The 19,823-nt window shown below is 55.0% G+C and overlaps 3 protein-coding genes across 8 annotated transcripts in view; 2 read left to right on the plus strand and 1 right to left on the minus strand.

Moving 5' to 3' along the window:
• C2CD3 (C2 domain containing 3 centriole elongation regulator) overlaps positions 1–10,640 on the plus strand; it is a 52,204-nt gene extending 41,564 nt beyond the window's left edge. Inside the window, exons 31-34 of one of the 3 annotated variants that reach the window (XM_048941766.1) lie at positions 445–1,456; positions 2,757–2,850; positions 2,977–3,014; positions 10,332–10,640. In XM_048941766.1, the coding sequence (XP_048797723.1) occupies positions 445–1,456; positions 2,757–2,850; positions 2,977–3,014; positions 10,332–10,428 (1,241 nt within the window). In that variant the 3' untranslated portion in view covers positions 10,429–10,640. Of the gene's footprint in view, positions 1–444; positions 1,457–2,756; positions 2,851–2,976; positions 3,015–3,146; positions 4,835–10,331 lie in introns of those variants that run through there. The other 2 variants (XM_048941771.1, XM_048941759.1) reach the window with 2 other exon arrangements.
• Positions 10,641–11,308: 668 nt separating this feature from the next.
• LOC125691908 (mitochondrial uncoupling protein 3-like) lies at positions 11,309–15,479 on the plus strand. The gene is made up of 7 exons (XM_048941877.1): positions 11,309–11,802; positions 11,917–12,146; positions 12,271–12,481; positions 13,149–13,346; positions 14,535–14,636; positions 14,716–14,896; positions 15,008–15,479. Exons 1-7 carry the CDS (start codon positions 11,658–11,660, stop codon positions 15,111–15,113), a joined length of 1,173 nt encoding a protein of 390 aa, XP_048797834.1. The 5' UTR covers positions 11,309–11,657; the 3' UTR covers positions 15,114–15,479.
• On the minus strand, positions 14,710–19,795 carry DNAJB13 (DnaJ heat shock protein family (Hsp40) member B13). 4 transcript variants are annotated; one of them, XM_048942246.1, is made up of 11 exons: positions 19,637–19,795; positions 19,400–19,503; positions 18,086–18,247; positions 17,564–17,721; positions 17,304–17,417; positions 16,714–16,827; positions 16,423–16,499; positions 15,790–15,968; positions 15,496–15,620; positions 14,934–15,037; positions 14,710–14,820 (listed from the first exon to the last, which is right to left on the minus strand). In XM_048942246.1, exons 1-8 carry the CDS (start codon positions 19,702–19,704, stop codon positions 15,815–15,817), a joined length of 951 nt encoding a protein of 316 aa, XP_048798203.1. In that variant the 5' UTR covers positions 19,705–19,795; the 3' UTR covers positions 14,710–14,820; positions 14,934–15,037; positions 15,496–15,620; positions 15,790–15,814. The 4 variants fall into 4 exon arrangements, with proteins under 4 accessions (XP_048798203.1, XP_048798192.1, XP_048798198.1 ...); XM_048942235.1 differs by lacking the exons at positions 19,400–19,503; positions 19,637–19,795 and having other exon boundaries at positions 18,086–19,160; XM_048942241.1 differs by lacking the exons at positions 19,400–19,503; positions 19,637–19,795 and having other exon boundaries at positions 15,773–15,968; positions 18,086–19,160.
• Positions 19,796–19,823: the final 28 nt, after the last annotated feature.

Below are 19,823 nucleotides of genomic sequence, written 5' to 3' on the forward strand. Positions count from 1 at the left end.
TAGAAGAAAAGCTGGTAGGATTATCCACATTTGCCACCATTGTTATTCCTCTCTTCTTCCCCTGCAATCTGAGCAGCACAAACTGCTTTCAGTTGTTCCAAGCAATAGATATTTCTTCCATTTGCTGTAGGTGACATTCCACTGACTGTTCTTTATATCAGAGCATCTTCTCTGTCCAGTTTTTTCTTTATCTACATAGATTTAAGGAGGTGTTTCTAGTTATTTTTCAACACTGTCTTCCTGAATATTTCCTTTCTTCCTTTAGCATTTGTGTCCTCCTGCCCTTGTAAGTGGTAGAACATGGTCATATCAGCAGCTCTGGACAAAATTGCTGTGTGTGTTTGACTCTGAGCCATTCCTGCATATGTGATGTTCTGCTAGGAGCCCAGATAAAAGACAAACAATTTCTCTCTGCATTTTCTGATGCTGTTTTCTATTAACCAGGCTTGCAGACTATCACAAATACTAAAGGCTCTTCTAACGTGGATCAAGACAGCAGCAGAAAGCCGGGTGCTTCTCGTGTACTCAACCAGAAGGATGGAGATGACAGAACTGATGTGTGTCAAGGCCAGCTGGGCTTGGACTCACGTTGTGTCAGCAGAGATACACAGCAGCCGTGCTCCTTTGGGAGATCTGTGCTTGGCAGACGTGTGCTGCAGGAGCTGCTGGACCAAGCTGTCCCTGAAGGGGAGCATCCAGCAGACTGCATCCAGGGAGATGGAGATGCTTTTGCCCATCAGCCACACAGTGAAGAAGAGTACGAAGAGGAAGACATTATAGAACCACGAACTCTTAATGAAATAACAACGCTGACTGACAGAACCAGTCCCTGGTCCAGTGTGCTCTCAGTAGAGCTGGGAGCTGACCCTGCAGACTTGCAGCCTGAAGCTCAGCACTCGGTGGAAACAGACTGTGTGAGGAAAGGGAGCAGCCGACGGAGCAGCACGTTGTCCAGCACACCACGAGGTGACAACAGAAGCCTGCTCACCTCTCTTAGCTCATGCATTAGCCCTCACACATTGCAGAACAGTCCTTGGACAGGAGCAGAAGGCTTGAGTAACAGCACAGAAGCAGCTGACAAGGAGCTGATTCAGCCTGCTTGTTTGTCAGAATTGCATCAGACAGTCGGTGGCCTGGTAGAAAATGGAAATTACAGCTGGGACAGAACACTTAACACTAAGCAAGTAGAGCAGCACACAGAGTTTCACAGGGCTTCCAAGGAACTACTGGAATTTCCAGGAAGCATTAGTCTGACTGCTCCAAAAGCTGCAGCGAGAGAGGAGGAAAGAAGTGAAGTTTTAAATGAAGATCATCAAGATGAGGAAAAAAATGGTTCTGATGAGGTCTGTGCCAAGAGTGTTTCTGGCTTGGAAGGGCACAGGAGTAGCTTGTCTGAGGGCAGCCATGAGGATCCACTGGAAGAGTCAGGAAAGTCTGAGAAACCAAAAATGGTTTTGTATCCTTCTCTTTCTGTAAGCACATGTGGCATTCAAGGAGGGTCTTATCTTTTGGTTAGAATTCTCCTGTGAAGAAAAGTTAAGGGAACTGGGCTTGTTGAGCTTGGAGAAGAGAAGGCTGCAGGGAGACTTCATTGTGGCCTTCAGTGCTTGAAGGGAGCAGATAAACAGGAGGGGGAACGGCTGTGTGTGAGGGTGGGTGGTGACAGGACAAGGGGAATGGCTTGAAAGTGAGCCAGGGGAGGTTTGGGTTGGATGTGAGGAGGAAGTTTTGGAGGCAGAGGGTGGTGAGGCAGTGGCACAGGTTGCCCAAGGAGGCTGTGGATGCCCCATCCATCCCTGCAGGCATTCAAGGCCAGGCTGGATGTGGCTCTGGGCAGCCTGGGCTGCTGGTTGGCGACCTGCACACAGCAGGGCTTGGAGCTGGATGAGCGCTGTGCTCCTTTGCAACCCAGGCCATTCTATCATTCTATGAATCACACAGGCTTCTGAAATGAAAAACTCACTCTGTGGAGCTCTTTGCTGTGCAGTAAGCCTAAAATCAATGATCAGGCACTACAAGTCCTTGTTATGGTGTGTTTCGTGGAGTGTAGTGCTGACTTCCTTGCCATCTGTAACCAGTATTTGCAGTGATGAATGACAATTACTTCATTTTCATAGAATCATAGAATTGCTCAGGTTGGAAATAACCTTGAAGGTCATCAAGTCCAACCACAGCCTCACCATCCCACCCTAACAGCCCACTAAATCACAGCCCTGAGCACCACATCCAAAGGGTTTTCAAACACATCCAGGGTTGGTGACTCAACCACCTCCCAGGGGAGCCCATTCCAGTCCTTAACAGCCCTTTCTGTAAAGAAGTTGTTTCCTGATATCCACCCTACACCCTTATCTGGCACAACTTGAATTTTGGGTAGTTTCAACCTGTCTTCCTGTGCTTTTTAATCTGTGTTGGCATTATGTATCTTTTGTATGAGAAGAAACATGTTGTATTTTGCATTTAAAACATTCTCCCACGTTTCTTGCACTGATTCCAAATCTCACATTCAGTGCCACTAAGTTGTGAAATCTTTGCAAGGAAGAAGTTCTCTACAAAAGCAACTTTATGACTTGTGCTTTGTGAGTCCAGGTGAGAGACCCAAGCATTCACAGTGATACCATACTGATGAAAATGGTTGAGTTTCATCACCTGGGACCTATGAGCCCCTGTTTCAAAAGGCTCATTCCTGTTCCTCAGCTCTTGTGAAGCACTGTGCCATTGCCCATCACCAAAGGTTGTTCCTTAACAGCTCTGCTCAGATCTGAAGCTGCTGTTGTTCCCAACTTCTTCCTCCCTCCCCAGCAGATGGAAGCCTCCATGAGATTGCTCAGCAGTTCTTCCCACCCTCCCACAGTAAGTATGGGACATCCTTTCCTTTACTGTTCTGCTTGATGGAGTGCAGTTGTCAAATCATAGAATAATGGCTTAGGTTGGAAGGAGCCTTAAAAATCATCCAGCACTTCTCCCTTTCTTTCTTTGCCTGGCAGTGCTGAGGTTGTGGCAGTTTCCAAACCACGGTAAGTCTTTCTGACCCCTCTTCTCTCAGAGAGGATAGATGGCAGCATCAGTGGCTGTGTTAGTGACACTTGTGCCTCTGTGTTGCAAGAGGTGACTTGGTTTTTTGAGATCTAAGCATGATTCTTTTGCAGCCACCGCAGGGCTGTTGATGTGGATCTCAGTCCTGCGCCAGCTGGGCTACTTATTTACCTCTTGCAGGAAAGATATTCATTTCCCTCACTGTGACCTATGGAACAAATGCTGTGAGGAACATTTGTATAATCACAAACAGCTTGCTTGATGAAACAGAACAAAATTAGGCAGGATCTAATGGCTCTGAAGTCATGGAAGTGGCTTGCAGCTAATAAATATCATTACAGCCCAGGTAAAATGCACAAATTTTTGCAGTTTTGCGTTGTTAAGTCTTAGGTAAATCAGATGAATATTTTTTAATATCTTTTTCTAAAGCCCTTGGCTTGTTCCTGATGGAAATAAGGAGCTCTACCAGAGCCATCACAGTCAGAGCATGCTTCCAGCATCCCTGGATTTGACCTGACTGATACCCAGCCTGCGGTGTGTTTCAGTGCTCCTTGAGCACTTCTCATGCTACATCCAAATATCTCAGATGAAATCCAAAGCAGAATCTCAGAGGTGTTTCTCCTTTGGAGTTCTCTGTGTTCCTTTCTGTCCATACCCACTTGTGCTGTATCTCACTGCCATGCCTGTCTTCCAAGTTTGGCTTTCTCTGAAGAGTTTCTGCTTCTTCCTGGGAGCACTTTACCCCTCAGTGCGCTTCCAAACCATTTCTCAGGCCCGTGGTTCAGTGTTAATTCTATTTCTACTTGAATTCCTCTGTGCAGTGCTAAGCTGATGAGCTAGAAACACACCCCAGAAAGGAATTAAAGATTGGGGAGAGTATTATCAAAGCCCTATTTGGATGTAGCTGAGATTAAACCTCTTGAATTCTGTAGTTAGCCGCAGCCAATGCTTTGCAGTAGCACTTGGAAGCATCTGTTAGAGAGCACCCAGCCCCGTGTTACGCAGCCACCATGAGAACAGGATGTTTTCTGCTCGTGTCAGTGGCACACCGCAGTGCAGGAGAACTGCTCTCTCATATCTGTGTTCAGAGCACATCAAGAACACAAAGAACATCACCTTCTAAATCGGGGTTCGTTCGGTTTCTGCACGGCTCAGCAAACACCGCGCGTGGCAGCGGGGCCGAAATGTGAGCTGCTCCCATCTGCAGGTCAGCAGCGCCCTGCCGCTCACATGGCACTTGGCAAAGCTCCCTGCTGGCCTCGGCGTGATCCTGACACCTCCTGCTGCCTGGCTCCCTGCTTTCCCTCTTTCTTACACAAAATGAAGCAGCGGTGCTGAGGAGGCAAAGCGGGCCGGCGTGCCAAAAGAGACGGCAGTGTTTGGAGACAGGAAAGGGTGAGAGGAAACTCGTGGACCTGAGTTCTGCTGAGCCTCACAAAACGTGAATGCTTCTAGACTATTTTTTTCCACATCTCAACCCCTGGTTTCTGAGGTCTTTCCTCATGGTGGCCTTCAGTGCTTGAAGGGAGCGGATAAACAGGAGGGGGAACGGCTGTGTGTGAGGGTGGGTGGTGACAGGACAAGGGGAATGGCTTGAAAGTGAGCCAGGGGAGGTTTGGGTTGGATGTGAGGAGGAAGTTTTGGAGGCAGAGGGTGGTGAGGCAGTGGCACAGGTTGCCCAAGGAGGCTGTGGATGCCCCATCCATCCCTGCAGGCATTGGAGGCCAGGCTGGATGTGGCTCTGGGCAGCCTGGGCTGCTGGTTGGCGACCTGCACACAGCAGGGCTTGGAGCTGGATGAGCATTGAGCTGCTTTGCAACCCAGGCCATGCTGTGATTCCCAGCTTCCCTGTGCCACACTTGTCACTGCTGTCTGCCTGCTCCAGCAGCCAGGGCTCCACTTCTGCCCCTTCTCAAGTTCACCAGCTCTGCACTTGTCCTCTCAACCTTTCTCCTGATATAACCTGGGGAAAATTACCCGTGGCTCTGGCTCAATTTAGCAGCATCCAACACTGTATCACTGCTACCATAAAGCTACAACTGTTTTATCGTAGCCATGGTGTAGATGGACCACATTTCTGACCTTACTTCACCTCCCTCTTTGCCTTTACTGTATTCATGTGTTCTGTTCTATTTTATATATCACTGCTGAGATTTCAGGGCAAAAGTTTAGTCCCTCTAGACACTGTCATTCTCAGAGCATCCCAGTCTGCTTGTGGGAAGCTGTTTGGGGGGGAAAAAAAAGGTATTTGGAAATCTGGAGAATGTTAAATCATCATATATATGTATTTTTATGAGTACTCCGAAAGGATCAGAAATATACATTGAAAGCAATTTTATTCAGCACCAATATTTTAGTGTTGTTTCACATGGATGTGTTTTCATTTCAAATTAGAGAAAATCCTTCTATGACATAAACTTAAGGCACTTCCCGAATAAGAGCTTTCAGCTGTTCTAAATGCAGCCAGCAAAGGTGCAGACATCCTTCCTTCGTTGTAATGTTGGTTCTTTGTTCCCAAACCCTTCAGTTGTGACGCTGTTTTGTGCTCTGTTCCAAAACCCTTTCCTCAGTTGTGCTGCTGGTTCTTTGTTCCCAACACCCTTCCTTGGCTGTTAGGTTGGTTCATGTTCTCTTCCCAACACCCTTCCTTGTTAGGTTGGCTCATGGTCTCTTCCCAACACTCTTGCTTGGTTGTTAGGCTGGTTCTTGCTCTTGGTTGTGATGTTGGTTCTTTGTTCCCAACACCCTTCCTTGGTTTTAATGTTGATTCTTTGTTCCCAACACCCTTCCTTGGTTGTAACATTGCTCTGTTCCCATTCCAGGTGAAACCAAACCATTAAAGCTCTTCTTTTTCCATGGTTCCCCCCAGGACAGAGCTGAGACTTTATCCAGTATATCTGACCTCTGAACCAGAAGTACCAATGCTTGTTATCATTTTCCTGATCAGAAAAAGCAGAGCAGGTGGCTGTGTTGCTGCACCCACTTGGGGCCAGGCAGGCTGCCTGCTGTTTGATACGAACCTTTTGCTGCCCAGAAACACCAGTTGGTGTGAGGTCAACCCGTGGGAAGTTTGTAGCCTGTTAATACAGATCTCTTTGCACTTCGTTAGCACACAGCTGCCTATCAGACCTGCAGCACCATGGAGCTGCAATGCAGTTTGCTTCCAGGTTACCCAAATTCTCTGACCTTGGAGTGAGCAAACCCCCAGCCTCCTCAAAATGCTCAGAAATCCGTCTGCTTTGCCCAAATCCCTGTCATGCAGCAACCAGAGAACCCTGGGCTGCTTTAAGTGTCCTGCTGTGCTGCAGCCATCTCTATAAAAAGAAAGGTGAAGGGTGATCTGGATGTAACTCCTCTTCCTCTTGGTTTTCTGATCTCAGCGTGCTCTCTGCAGCTGAACATGGGATACTTGGCACCAGTGACAGCTTTGGCATGGGGACAGAGAGAGAGAGACCCAGGAGCACTGCCTGGGCGCAGGCATAGCAAGGAATGGGGTAAACATGCTTCAGACCTGTGCACTGGAAACTATGCAGAAGGTTAAAGTTGAGCCTGTCTGGAGCTGCCCACTCGCTGTCAAAGGAGCAGCTCTGAAACATGGCCGGAATGCCTCACTGTGTGCTGTGCCTGGAAGGAATCAGTGTATTTCCAAGAAAACAGCCTTGTGCTGAGGGAATTGAGGTGTAGGTCTCCCTTTATCCACATCCCAAAGGTGCTGGTGAAGCTACAGCCGTGAATGTGGTTTCCCAGGGCTTGTGGCTCGTGTCTGTGAGCTGGGAATGCTCTCTGTGCTTGTCAGTTCACAGCTGCACATTAGGAATAGCAAAATAGAAGAGCTGCTGAGCCTCTGTTAAGGCTGGGAATCCTTTCTTGGAAGGGTTCGTAGGGACACTGCTGCAAATGGACACAGTGGTGTGAAAAGGGAGGGGGATTTTACCTGTTTCTATCAGAACGAGCCCAGTCTGTTTGGCAAGCACACCTTCTGTGTGGCAACCAGGAGCATACAGACCACCATCCACCATCAGGGATGTCGTAACACAGCAGGAAGATGCTCTGCTGGCCTGTTTGCAGTGTAAGCACAGTGCTCTTTTGGGGTAAGCTATTGCATCAGTGCCATATGCAACATGTGGGTGAGGGACAGCAAGTTCTACAGCAGCCTTGGAATGAGCAGAAAGGCCCCTGCCTGAGTGCTTCCTCTCCTACCAACTCTTCTTGAGTTGTTTAGGATCCACCTCGTGCATCTTTCATATCCATTCACTTACTCTCCCCAAAAAAGGAAAATGCTCAGTGTCCAGGTGCAGAGCAGTGCTGAGTGCTGCTCCTCAGGGCTGGGTGCTGGGAGCAGTGTTAGTGAACATCTCTGTGGGTGACACAGGCAGTGGGATCGAGTGCATCCTGAGCATTTTGCAGATGGCACCAAGCTGAGAGGGTGCTCCCTGCCTGGAAGCACTGAAGGCCAGGCTGGATGGGGCTGTGAGCAACATGGGCTATGGGAGGTGTCCCTGCCTGCAGCAGGGGGTTGGGAGTGGGTGAGCTTCAAGGTCCCTTCCAACCCAAACCATTCTGTGATACCAGGACATGCAGGTGCATAAGTAGAAAGAGATGATGACGATAAGGAAACCTCCCCAAAGTTAGCAGTATGGATGCCACGAGATGGAAGAAGCGCCATGGATGTAACGAATGAGAAAGTTTATTCTGAAGGTTGTTCAATTAGTCTTTAATTGTGTGCCAGCTTCTCGGTGGTCGCCTGGGGTGGAGGCAGGAAGGCTGACAGTCTTGGTGGCTCCTAAACTTCCATGCTGGCCTCAGCAGCGCTCGGTTACGGTGCTTCCTTCTCTTCTGGACGTGGTGTCTGTGGGATTTCGGAGTTGGGCCCATCCATCCCTTTCAGCCTCTTGTTCCGTCCTCATCTTCACAGTTCTGTTGCACACAATCCATGTGGTTCCTGGAGGCGCTGATGTGTGCAGCACTGCAGGTCGTGACTGGGCTGTCGATCTGCAAGTGAGAAGGGGAGGAAGGATGCAAGGAGCAGCCTCCTGCCTGCTGCCCTGTGCTGCTCCCCCTGCACAGCCCTGCTCACCGGGTTGCTGCTCTGCCAGCCATTTCCATGGCTGTGAGGGGCTGCCTGTGTCCCCAGGGCTGTATTGGAGGCACGGAGAGCAGATGGAGAGCTGAGGACAGGCGCGTGTCCTCCTCTGGTTCCATCTTGGAGCGGATGCCCTTCTGCAAGGCAGTGGGGAAAGAAGGCAGAAAGGAGCAGCCTCCTGCCCTGCTTCCCTGTGCTGCCCTCCCCTGCACAGCCCTGCTCACCGGGTTGCTGCTCTAAAAATGGTTTCCTTGGCCATTTGGGTCACCAATGCCACGTTGACACAGGTACTGCGGTCTGCAGGTCCAGTGCCAGCACCTGGAGTGGGGTCAGGACTCAGCAAAGCAGCACCAAATGTTGGGGTGAGGGCAAGGGGATTTTTGGGATCTTCCCCGATCCTGTAGGAGCACAGCGGGCTCCAGTTTGGAACTGACTTATCTTTTCTGTAAGATGCCCATTTGGAGGGCTGAGCTGCAGCCCTTTTGGTCATCTGGTGCCATTAGTGTTGGGCTGTCCATCTGCAAGGCAGAAGGGGAGGAAGGATGAAAGGAGCAGCCTCCTGCCCTGCTGCCCTGTGCTGCCTCCCCTGCACAGCCCTGCTCACCGGGTTGCTGCTCTGCCAGCCATTTCCATGGCTGTGGGGCTGCCTGTGTCCCCAGGTATGTGTGGAAAGGGCCACTGCAATCAGCAGCTGTGGTGCCAGCACCTGCACTGGGAACAGGGCTGAGCAAAGCAGCACCAAACACTGAGGTAGGGCAAGGGGTCCTTGGGCTGCTTCCCTGGTCCTTTAGGAGCACAGCAGGCTAGACATCGCAACATCCATCTTGGAGCAGATGCCCTTCTGCAAGGCAGAGGGGAAAGAAGAAAGAAAGGAGCAGCCTGCTGCCCTGCTGCCCTGTGCTGCCCTCCCCTGCACAGCCCTGCTCACCGGGTTGCTGCTCTGAAAATGGTTTCCTTGCCCATTTGGGTCACCAATGCCACGTTGACACAGGCACTGCAGTCTGCAGGTCCAGTGCCAGCACCTGGAGTGGGGCCAGGACTCAGCAAAGCAGCACCAAACGTTGGGGTGAGGGCAGGGGGATTTTTGGGATCTTCCCTGATCCTGTAGGAGCACAGCGGGCTCCAGTATGGAGCTGACTTATCTTTTCTGAAGGACACCCATTTTGGAGGGCTGAGCTGCTGAACTTTGGGTCATCTGGTGCCGTTTTTTGGGTGTCTGTCCATCTGCAAGGCAGAGGGAAAGGAAGGAAGAAGCCAGCAGCCTCCTGCCCTGCTGCCCTGTGCTGCCCTCCCCTGCACAGCCCTGCTCACCGGGTTGCTGTCCCCAGGGCTGTGAGGAAAGGCCACTGCAGTCAGCAGGTCCGGTGCCAGCACCTGGAGTGGGGTCAGGACTCAGCACAGCAGCCCCCAACATTGGGGCAGGGCAAGGGAAAGCATGGGGAGCTGGCAGGGTCGCGCAGGAGCGAGGCGGGCTGCAGTTTGGGAGCGACTTATCTGTGGTGTGGGTGAGCACAGGAGCGTCTGGCCGTCCTGCTGTGTCCCTGTCCCCGTGTGTGGCTGTGAGGCAGAGGAGGAGCGGCCCCATCCATCGCCATGGGCTGCTCCTGCCCGCCACAGCCCTGGCTCCCTCGGTCCTCGGCGGCGCTCTGGGGCTGGCACTGCCCTTGTGCTCAGCATTCCGGGCTGCTGTGACAGCAAGCTGGCTCTGGAACACAGCCCCCCCAGCGTTGTGCTCTTGTGACATGGCTGTGCCGGCTGCAGGGGGCTTCCTGGAGCTGCTGGCTGCCCCTGGCAACGTGGCCGTGCCATAGCAGGGCTGGTGCTGCCTGGCGTGGGGCTGCCCTTCTAATAAAGGAAGCAATGAGTTGTTGTTCAGTTGGTTCTTGATGGTACTTAGGCTGTGTGAGCATGGTGAATACAGCTGTGAGATCCAGGCTTCTCTCTCTTCCCATTTATCTAATAAGAAGCAGAAGGTTGCCTCTGTGTAGAGGCTGAGTGTTATGAGCACACTGCTCTGCTTTCCTTCATAAGAAAATAGCAAAGTGTTCCCGGGTTCTTTGTCTGCCCAGCACAGCAGTCCTTAGGGCCGCTGAAGCCCAGCCTGGCTGCAAGCAGATGCATAGAAATGAAAGGTTTGGATCTGTGCCTGGTGCTGGGGCTCAGTTTGGCTGCAGCAGCACTTGGAACATTGAGATGTTGGATTTCCTCTCTGCAGGGCGGCCGCAGGGCTGCATTGGGGGCCATCCCATACCGACGGCCACAGCAGAGGCCGGCCCTGGTCCCATCTGAGCTCTCAGAGGAGGAAGCCATGAGGATCGCCAGGATCTTCTCTGCTCGGCTCTGCGAGAAGGAATAGCGTGGATGAGAGCATGGATGGAGATCTCATGGCACAGCTGATTGCTGGCACGTCACAAGCACCGTGTCCTCAGGGAGAGGAGGTGGGAGCAGTAGAGCTCGCCCTCTGGCCCTTAATTGTCCTAATTGGGGTTTACTTGAAGGGAGCAGAAGCGTGGTGGCCCACCAAGGGCAGCTGCAGGCGGAGATCCCAGGTGACGCTCAGCTCCCTGCTGCCCAATCCATTGACCGACTTGTTCTTCAGTTCTCCACCCACTGAAATCCGTTCTCATGCAGTTTCTCTCCTGTTTATACAACAACTTTGGTCAAACATCCCATTTTTGGGGCATCTCCTTGACCCAAAGGATGGAGAACACAAACAAATTGCCATCCTGAGGGACAGCACAGAGCTGCTGCATCACCGCCCGTGCGAGGGGGTGGGAGAGGAGCTCCCTCCCCTCCTCGTGGCCTTTAAGAATCACTGTACATCCAGACCACGGATGCCACACAGCCGAGTGTACAAAAGGGTTCACATAGAAATACTGAACTTTTATATTATAAATTATATTGTAAATTATTTCTGTACATTTCTACGCCGGATCCCCGTGCTGCAAGTTGTGTCCGCGCTGCTGTGGCAGTGCTGTTTGTGTTTCAATAAAGTGATGCCCATTTCTGGCTTTGTGTGCCTGCACTGCCAGCTGCATCCACGGGATCGAATACCTCCAAGCAGTGCAGGTGGAGCAGAGCGGGGTGAGGGGGTCCTGCTGGTGTCCCCAAAGGTGGGGATGGAGCTGCCCTGGGGGTTCCGTGGCTGTGAGTTTTAAGAAAGCAGAAAAAGGGCTTTTGTTGAGTTCTCACCCCATCCTGGAGCTGCTTCCCATCCCCGCAGCCTTTGTGCATCGCTGTCTGCCAAATGGGGCGGTGGTTTTGTTGTCTGTGCCCCGTGGATGTGAACTCGGGGTTCCTCCATGTGAGCGCAGGGGACGCGCGGTGGCGGCTGCGGTGCAGGAAATCCCTGTGTGATAAACAAACCTGGCAGCTGTGTGGGATTAATGACAGCCTCGTGCTGGGGACAGAGGGTCTGTCCCCAGGCTCCTAATCAGACCAGATCGTATTTTCCAGTGCTGCTCCCTCAAAGCTCTGGCGCAGGGACTGAAATGCCGTCACCCCTTGGAGCTGCCAGGCGGCCCCGCTCTCAGCAGCTCAAATGCCAAGTGGGGGACGGGGCTGTGCTGTCACCCGATCCCTGCAGCGCCTGGAACGTCCTCCGGGTGCTATAAATTGGGGGCAGAGAGCTGGCGCTCGGGGCTGCATGTGGGTGGAAGGAGTGAGACGGGGACACGGAGCCCGCGGTAAGGACCTGTGGGACACCAGGACTCAGCAGGCTGCACCAGGCTGCTCCGGACCTCGGTTTCCCTAAGGATGCAGAGAAACAGAGCGGGATTTGATTCTGTACTTGTCTGAAGCCAATCAGAGCCGTGGCAGCGAACCGCCATCTCCATCCGTGAGCCAGGAGCCCCGCAGGACGCGGCGTCCCATTGCCAAACCTTTGCGTTCCCTGCCAGCCGTCATGGTGGGCCTGAAGCCCCCCGAGGTTCCCCCCACAGCTGCCGTGAAGTTCTTCAGCGCCGGGACGGCCGCCTGCATCGCCGACCTCTGCACCTTCCCCCTGGACACCGCCAAAGTGCGGCTGCAGGTAAAAGCCCCGAGAACCCTGAGGGCAGATGGAGCTCCCACAGTGCTGAGAGCCACTGCGGCGATGCCACCGAGCGGGGACAGCGGGGACACAGAGGGTGAGGTGACGTGTGGGCACCCCACAGATCCAGGGCGAGGTGAGGATCCCACGCAGCACCAACACGGTGGAGTACCGGGGTGTGCTGGGCACGCTGAGCACCATGGTGCGGACCGAGGGACCCCGCAGCCTCTACAGCGGGCTGGTGGCCGGGCTGCAGCGGCAGATGAGCTTCGCCTCCATCCGCATCGGGCTCTACGACTCTGTGAAGCAGCTCTACACCCCAAAAGGGGCTGAGAGTGAGTGCAGTGGGGGCTGGGACCTCACCCCTGTTGTGCATCCCAACCTGGTGTGCAACGGCCCCAGTAGACACCAGGCCAACCCACCCCAACGGGGGACCAACCACCTCAATGGGGGACCAACCCACCCCGATGGGCAACCAACCGTCTCAACGGGAACCAACCTACCCCAGTGGGGACCAACTCATCCCAGTTGGGATCAACCCATCCCAATGGGGGACCGACCCGCCACAATGGAGGACCAATTCATCCCAGTAGGGATAACCCAGCCTGGTAGGGGACCAACCCACCCCAATGGGCACCAACCTACCCCAATAGGGGACCAACTCATCCCAGTAGGGATCAACCCATCCCAATGGGGGACTGACCCACCACAATGGAGGACCAATTCATCCCAGTAGGGATAACCCACCCCCAACCTTCCCCAATAGGGAACCAGCTCAACCCAGCAGGGATAACCTATTCCAAAGAGGGACCAACCCACCCCAATGGGGGACCAACTCATCCCAGCAAGGACCAACTACCTCAGTGGCAACCAACACACCCAAAGCGTGCAGAACCCAGCCCTAGCTGCACAGCCCTCCCCAAAATGCACCCCCAAACCCCAGAGTCACCCCCCTCCCTGGTTGTGGCACGGGATGGGGTCCCAACACGTGCCTTCCCCAAGGCACAGGGCTGCTGGTGCGGCTGCTGGCGGGCTGCACCACGGGGGCCGTGGCGGTGACGTGCGCCCAGCCCACCGACGTGGTCAAGGTGAGGTTCCAGGCTCTTGGGGCACTGCCAGAGAGCAACCGTCGGTACAGCGGCACCGTGGATGCCTACAGGACCATCGCCAGGGAGGAGGGAGTGCGTGGGCTGTGGAGAGGTAGGGGATGGGATGGGATGGGATGGGGTGGGATGGGATGGGATGGGATGGGGATGGGGATGGGATGGGATGGGATGGGATGGGATGGGATGGGATGGGATGGGATGGGATGGGGATGGGATGGGGATGGGATGGGATGGGATGGGATGGGATGGGATGGGATGGGATGGGATGGGATGGGGATGGGATGGGATGGGATGGGATGGGGATGGGATGGGATGGGATGGGGTGGGGTGGGGTGGGGTGGGATGGGATAGGATGGGGTGGGATGGGATGGGATGGGATGGGATGGGAGGTGGAAATGGAATGGAAAAGGAGATAGTGATGAGGAAGGCACGTGAGACGGTGTGCCATGGCATGAGGATAGGGATGAAATAGAACAGAGGAATGACATGGGATGGGAACAGGACACAGCATCAGAGCAGTTTGGGTGGGAAGAAATCTCAAAGCCCCCCCAAGCACCAACCCCTCCATGGGCAGGGACACCTCCCACAGCCCTGGGTCCGTAGCTCCATCCATGGCTTTGAGCATGCAGAGGGGCACCCACAGCTCTGGGCAGCAGCGCCAGGGCCCTTCTTAAAGGTGAAGAATTTCTATGAGAACTATAGGGACATGGTCAGTGGGTATGGTGGGGCTGGGTTGGGGTTGGACTTGGGGATCTTGGAGGGCTTTTCCAACCTTAATCATAGAATCACAGAATGGCCTGGGTTGCAAAGGAGCTCAGTGCTCATCCAGCTCCAAGCCCTGCTGTGTGCAGGTCGCCAACCAGCAGCCCAGGCTGCCCAGAGCCACATCCAGCCTGGCCTTGAATGCCTGCAGGGATGGGGCATCCACAGCCTCCTTGGGCAACCTGTGCCACTGCCTCACCACCCTCTGCCTCCAAAACTTCCTCCTCACATCCAACCCAAACCTCCCCTGGCTCACTTTCAAGCCATTCCCCTTGTCCTGTCACCACCCACCCTCACACACAGCCGTTCCCCCTCCTGTTCATCCGCTCCCTTCAAGCACTGAAGGCCACCATCAGGTCTCCCCAGAGCTTCTTCCAAGCTAAGCAATCCCAGTTCCCTCAAAATGATTCTATGAACCCCATCTCTCAGCTCTGAATGGGGACAAGGGATGGGGACAGAGCTGAGGACAGGGACAGTGGCACTGGGGCACCCCGTGCCAACGCCAGCGCCCTCCCCACAGGGACGCTGCCCAACATCGCCCGCAATGCCATCATTAACTGCGGTGAGCTCGTCACCTACGACCTCATCAAGGACGCGCTGCTGCGGGCGCAGCTGATGGCAGGTGAGGACGGGACCGAAGGTGCAGCCCCACGTGCCGCCCCAGCCCCCCCAAAAGCCCTCACCTCCGTTCTGCCCCGCAGACAACATCCCCTGTCACTTCGTGGCTGCTTTTGGGGCTGGATTCTGCGCCACGGTGGTGGCGTCACCGGTGGACGTGGTGAAGACGCGGTACATGAATGCCAGCCCTGGGCAGTACCGGAATGTGCCGAGCTGCCTGCTGGCCCTGCTGCTGCAGGATGGCATCGCTGGCCTCTACAAGGGGTGAGTGGTGGGACGCCATCGGCTGCGCTCTGCTCACCGGCCTCATTTTGCCACTGTGGCACAAAGCAGGGATGGCTGACGTCCCCTCCAACACTGCTGTCCTCACCGCAGGTTCGTCCCCTCCTTCCTGCGCCTCGGCTCCTGGAACGTGGTGATGTTCATCTCCTATGAGCAGCTGCAGCGTGTGGTGATGCTGGCCCGGTCTGCACCCCCCTGATCGCCCCCAGCCCCACTCGTCAGCTTTGATGAGCTGCAGCAGTCAATTATATTAATTGCTGAAGGGAGACAGCAAAGGTCCCCAACCCTGTGGGATGAGAGGGACCAAAGGCGGCTCTGTGAGGGACCAGCAGGAGGAGAATGGAGAGAAGGGAAGGATGGAAGAAGGGAAGGGAAGGTCCACAGCAGAGAGGGGAGAGGAAGGAAGAAGGTGTTGAGGTTTTCCAGTTGGGAACAGCGGTGCTTTCCGGCAGCAGTGGGACAGAGAGGTGGGAAGGAGCAGTGTGGGATGGGGGATGTGGTGAATCCAGGTATTCCTCACTGATGCTGCAAATAAATCACCCCTATGGGGTTTGTCTCAGCAGGACTCGGGGCTCCATCACCTTATTTTTATTACAGGGGTGGGTTTTTCTCCTGGTCCGGAGGTGCAGTTGGGTTACAATCCTCGTGGTGTTTTCCTCAATGATTCTGGTCTTGCCAGAAGGGAGCAGCCCAAAACTGGGGAACGCTGCAGTGCAGAAGGAAGGGAGAAGGGCAGCAATCAGTGCACTGAAACACGAGGGGAGCAGAGCTGGGGAGGTGGGAGCAGCCCCAGCAGCGTTCTGTGGACGGATGGGGTCCTGACACGTGGGGAAATCCCCTGTTTTAAACCTCACTCACAGTGCTGGCAGCCTCACCAGGACAGCAGGAGGCTGACAGCTCCTAGGACAGCAGCGCACGCCTCAGGAGCAGCTTCTTGTCGGGCGTGAGGCGTTTGGGGAAGCAGACATTGAAGTGGATGAGGAGGTCACCCCTACGCCGCGGGTCCTTGAGCAGAGGCATCCCCTCCCCAGGCACCACTTTGCAGTACGTGGGGCTGCAAAGCGAGAGAGGGCTGAGAAAGGTGGTTGAGATGGGCTCCTGATGGGGGAGATGGGGCCCCACTGAGGTGCACAGAGCATCTCCTGCCAGCACGGCCCCACACGGTGCCCTGCGTGCACATGTGAGGTTTCTGAAGGCAGATTTGCTCCCACCCAACGCCAGCCCACCCTGCCCTTTCCTCCCCTTGCCCTCACATTCCTTAACCCAGAGGCAGCACCGCTCCATCCAGCTCCCACCTCCCCATTTTTGCCTCTCCAAGCACCCTGAGGGTGAGCAGAGCACAGTGGGACTCTGCCTGCAGGTCGGGATCCCCCAGCCTGCTCCCAAAGCTCTTGGAGCATCCAAGAACCCAAGCAGAGCAGCCAGCAGCCTGCAGGGCTTCCTCCCACAGCCCCCATTCCTCTGCAGCTCTGCACCACGTCCCGCCCTGAGCTGAGCCCTCTGCTCACTGCACGATGTCATTGATGGGGACGTTCAGCAGCCGCCCGTCCAGCGTCCTCACATCCACCGTGCAGCCAATCAGTGCCTGCAGACACAGGGCAGGACCCCGAGCTGCAGCTGTGGCCACACTGGGACCCAAATCCTTATCCATGAGAGCAGTGGGGCGGCCAAGAAGGACGACTCCCAGACACCAAAAGGGCCAAGGCCTCGAACCCAGCACCATCCTCCCTCCTCTGCACGTTTTGCTGCTGCTGGCTGAAGGCAAACGGCAGCTGGGATCCCCTCCCTTTGCTCCTCACCTTTCCCAGGGGGATATTGGCCACGTAAATGAGGTCATCCTTGGTTCTTTTAAACCTCGGGTGAGGTTTCTCTTGGATAACAAAGGTGATGTCGGCTGGAATGATGTTGGGGCCCTAAAAAGGGGGGGAAAAAAAGATCTGGGAATGGTTGGATACACCATTTCAGAGAGGGGACACCAATAGCTGCGCCTTTGTTGACGGCTTGTAAGAAAAGAGCATTTTCTTCACTTAGGGCAAAAAAGCCAACAGTGTGTTTTAGCAAAGTTAAGCCAAAGGAAACCAGAGCGAGTTCTGCAAACGTGAGGGCAGACAGAACAGCACCCCTTTCTGTTCTGTTGACCCCAAAGGCAGAAGGGGCTCCTTTCTTTCTGATTCTGAGCACAGCAGCGCAGCCGCACTCCGGAGGAATCTGTCACTTCCCTGGGTCAGCACTAAGGGCACAGCACAGCCACGTGTCCACACAGGAGCAGTGGCAGAACAACAACCCTGAGCTCCCACTGCTGGGACACAGCAGAAAGGGGAAAACCTGCAAAGAACACACAGCTGTGCCTGAGGAAATCCAGCCCAGAACTTCAGGTCACGGTGGTTACCTGGTCTCCTTCCTTCTCAAACGTGACCCTGGTGCCTTGCTTCCAGCCCGGCTGCACGTCGATGATCAGGATCTTGTCCTTGATGGTGCTGGTTTGGCCGTCTTCGTTCATCACCTGCAAGGGTGGATGAGCTCAGGGGTAGAGAAGGGGAACCTCTGCTGTCAGAACAGCTCCAGGCTGGGCTGGATGCACCCTGGGCAACGTGATGTGATGTGGGGAAGCAGTCCTCACCCTGCCTGGCACAAGCTCTCTGTCCTTACCCGACGGGAGATCTTCATCTTCTTGGTGCAGCCAAAGAAGAGATCCTCAAGGGAGACGTGGAGGTCCCACACCATCGGGGGGTCCTGCTTCATCACACCTCTTCCTCGCAGCCCTCCAAAGGGCAGGGTCACCTCCAAGCCATCCTTGGTGAAGAACTCTGCATGGGGCAGCGTGAGGGATGCAGGGCTCCAAACCCCAGTCCCAGGGTGAAAGAGAGAACAAAACTTCCAGCAGAGAGGAGATGGAGATGAGATAATGGGGAAATATTTCACTCAGGGGGCAGTGAGGCCTTAAAACTGCTGCCCAGAGCTGTAGGTGCCCCATCCTTGGAGGTGCCAGAGGCCACAGATGGGCCCTGGGCAGCCTGAGCTGGGGGCACCCAGCCCAAAACAAGAGGTGGGGCTGAGGGGGGTTTGAGGTCCGTTAGGAAGAAGCACTGAGACAGACCATGCAATTCAGGGGCTGGTGGTGAGCACAGCCCTAAAGGCTGCCCCAGGGATGGCAGCAGAGCACCCACCCACCTGCAAAGGGGTTGTGTCCTCCAAAGAACTCCTTGAAGACTTTGTCGGGGTTGTTGTGGAACACGTAACCAGCAGTCCAAGCATCTTCACCTCCAGACTCCACAGGGATGCCACCTTTGAGACCTTCCTCACCAAACCTATCGTAGATGCCTCTCCTTACGGCTAGGGGACAAGGAGGGATTGGGAACAGCCATTTTACTGAGAGAAGGACGCCCTCAGAACAGCCCTGTGGAGTAGGATGTGGAGGTTCTGGTGGAGAAAAGCAGGACACGAGGCAGCAGTGTGCACTCGCAGCCCATAAGGCCAGCAGGGCTGCACCAACAGAGGGGGCAGTGGGCAGGGAGGGGATTGCTTCCCTCTGTCTGCCCTTGTGTGGAGCACTGCACTCAGGTCTGGGGCCCCCAGCACAGGAGAGATGTGGGGCTGTGGGTCCAGAGGAGGGCATGGGGATGCTCAGAGGATGGAGCACCTCTCTATGGAGACAGGCTGAGGGAGCTGGGGGTGTTCGGCCTGGAGAAGGGAAGGCTGTGAGGAGACCTCACTGAGGCCTTCCAGTGCCTGAAGAGAGCTGATAAATAGGAGGGAGAGGGACTTTTCACACAGTCTGATAGTGATAGGACAAAAGGGAATGGCTTTAAACTAAAAGACGCCCTCCGAACAGACGTGAAGAGGAAATGCTTTCCCCAGAGGATGGTGAGACCCCAGCACTGCTGCCCAGAGCTGTGGGTGCCCATCCCTGGAGGTGACAAGGCCATGGATGAGCCCTGAGCAGCCTGAGCTGGATGGGGGAGCGGGGAGGGTGATGGCACCCAGTCCACATCAGAGGGATGGCAGGGTTTTAACATCCCCTCTAACTTCAGCCATTCTGTGATTCTATGATTTTCTCCTTCTCGTCATGGAGGAAAGCCTCAGCCCCAAGCTTCGCTTGGGCAGAGGTGAGGTAGATAGTGCCCCTAAAGTGAGGATGGGTTGGATGTGAGCAAGGCTTACTGCACTGCATGAATGTTTACAAGGATGGATGGTGACAGGACAAGGGAATGGTTTTAAAGTGAGCCAGGGGAGGTTTAGGTTGGATGTGAGGAGGAAGTTTTGGAGGCAGAGGGTGGTGAGGCAGTGGCACAGGTTGCCCAAGGAGGCTGTGGATGCCCCATCCATCTCTGCAGGCATTCAAGGCCAGGCTGGATGTGGCTCTGGGCAGCCTGGGCTGCTGGTTGGCGACCTGCACACAGCAGGGCTTGGAGCTGGATGAGCGCTGTGCTCCTTTGCAGCCCAGGCCATGCTATCACTCTATGCAGTTCAGCCCCCACGGCTTACGGTCGCTCAGCACATCGTAGGCTTCTGCCAGCAGCCGGAACCGCTCCCACGCCCACGGCTCCTTGCATTTCTGCGGGTGGTTCTCCAAGGCCAGCAGGCGGTACCTGCGGGGGGAGGAGCAGAGCGCGGCCTGCAGCCCCCGCCAGGCCCGGTGGTGGGATTGAGGCGGCCGGCTGCCCCGAGCCCAGGCCCAATCTGGCCGCCTCCTCCCCCCACACGTCCCCGTCCCTCCCTCACGCCTTCTTAATGTCGGCGTCCGTGGCGGTGGAGTCCAGCTCCAGCACGGCGTAGTAATCCTGCCCCATGGCGGCTCCGTCGCTATGGATACGCAGCCCGCGCGGGGTCGCCACAGCAACGCAGCCAGGCCGCACTTCCGGCTGTTTGTCGCACTTCCGGTTCCGGTGGCGCGAAGCACGACGGGAGC

This window comes from Lagopus muta, chromosome 1 (genome assembly GCF_023343835.1).
Source record: "Lagopus muta isolate bLagMut1 chromosome 1, bLagMut1 primary, whole genome shotgun sequence".
NCBI lineage: Eukaryota > Metazoa > Chordata > Aves > Galliformes > Phasianidae > Lagopus > Lagopus muta.

What these genes read in the sequence shown, in the direction of transcription:
- LOC125691908 (XM_048941877.1), top strand. Translation starts at nt 11,658, where the DNA reads ATGCCAAGTGGGGGACGGGGCTGTGCTGTCACCCGATCCCTGCAGCGC. An exon ending in AGTGCGTGGGCTGTGGAGAG is followed by an intron (nt 13,347 to 14,534) that starts GTAGGGGATGGG and finishes CCCTCCCCACAG; the next exon opens with GGACGCTGCCCAACATCGCC. An exon ending in GCGGGCGCAGCTGATGGCAG is followed by an intron (nt 14,637 to 14,715) that starts GTGAGGACGGGA and finishes TCTGCCCCGCAG; the next exon opens with ACAACATCCCCTGTCACTTC.
- DNAJB13 (XM_048942235.1), bottom strand. Translation starts at nt 18,530, where the DNA reads ATGCCCTCCTCTGGACCCACAGCCCCACATCTCTCCTGTGCTGGGGGC. An exon ending in TTGAGAAGGAAGGAGACCAG is followed by an intron (nt 16,828 to 17,303) that starts GTAACCACCGTG and finishes CCCCCTTTTTAG; the next exon opens with GGCCCCAACATCATTCCAGC. An exon ending in CCCATCAATGACATCGTGCA is followed by an intron (nt 15,969 to 16,422) that starts GTGAGCAGAGGG and finishes CTCGCTTTGCAG; the next exon opens with CCCCACGTACTGCAAAGTGG.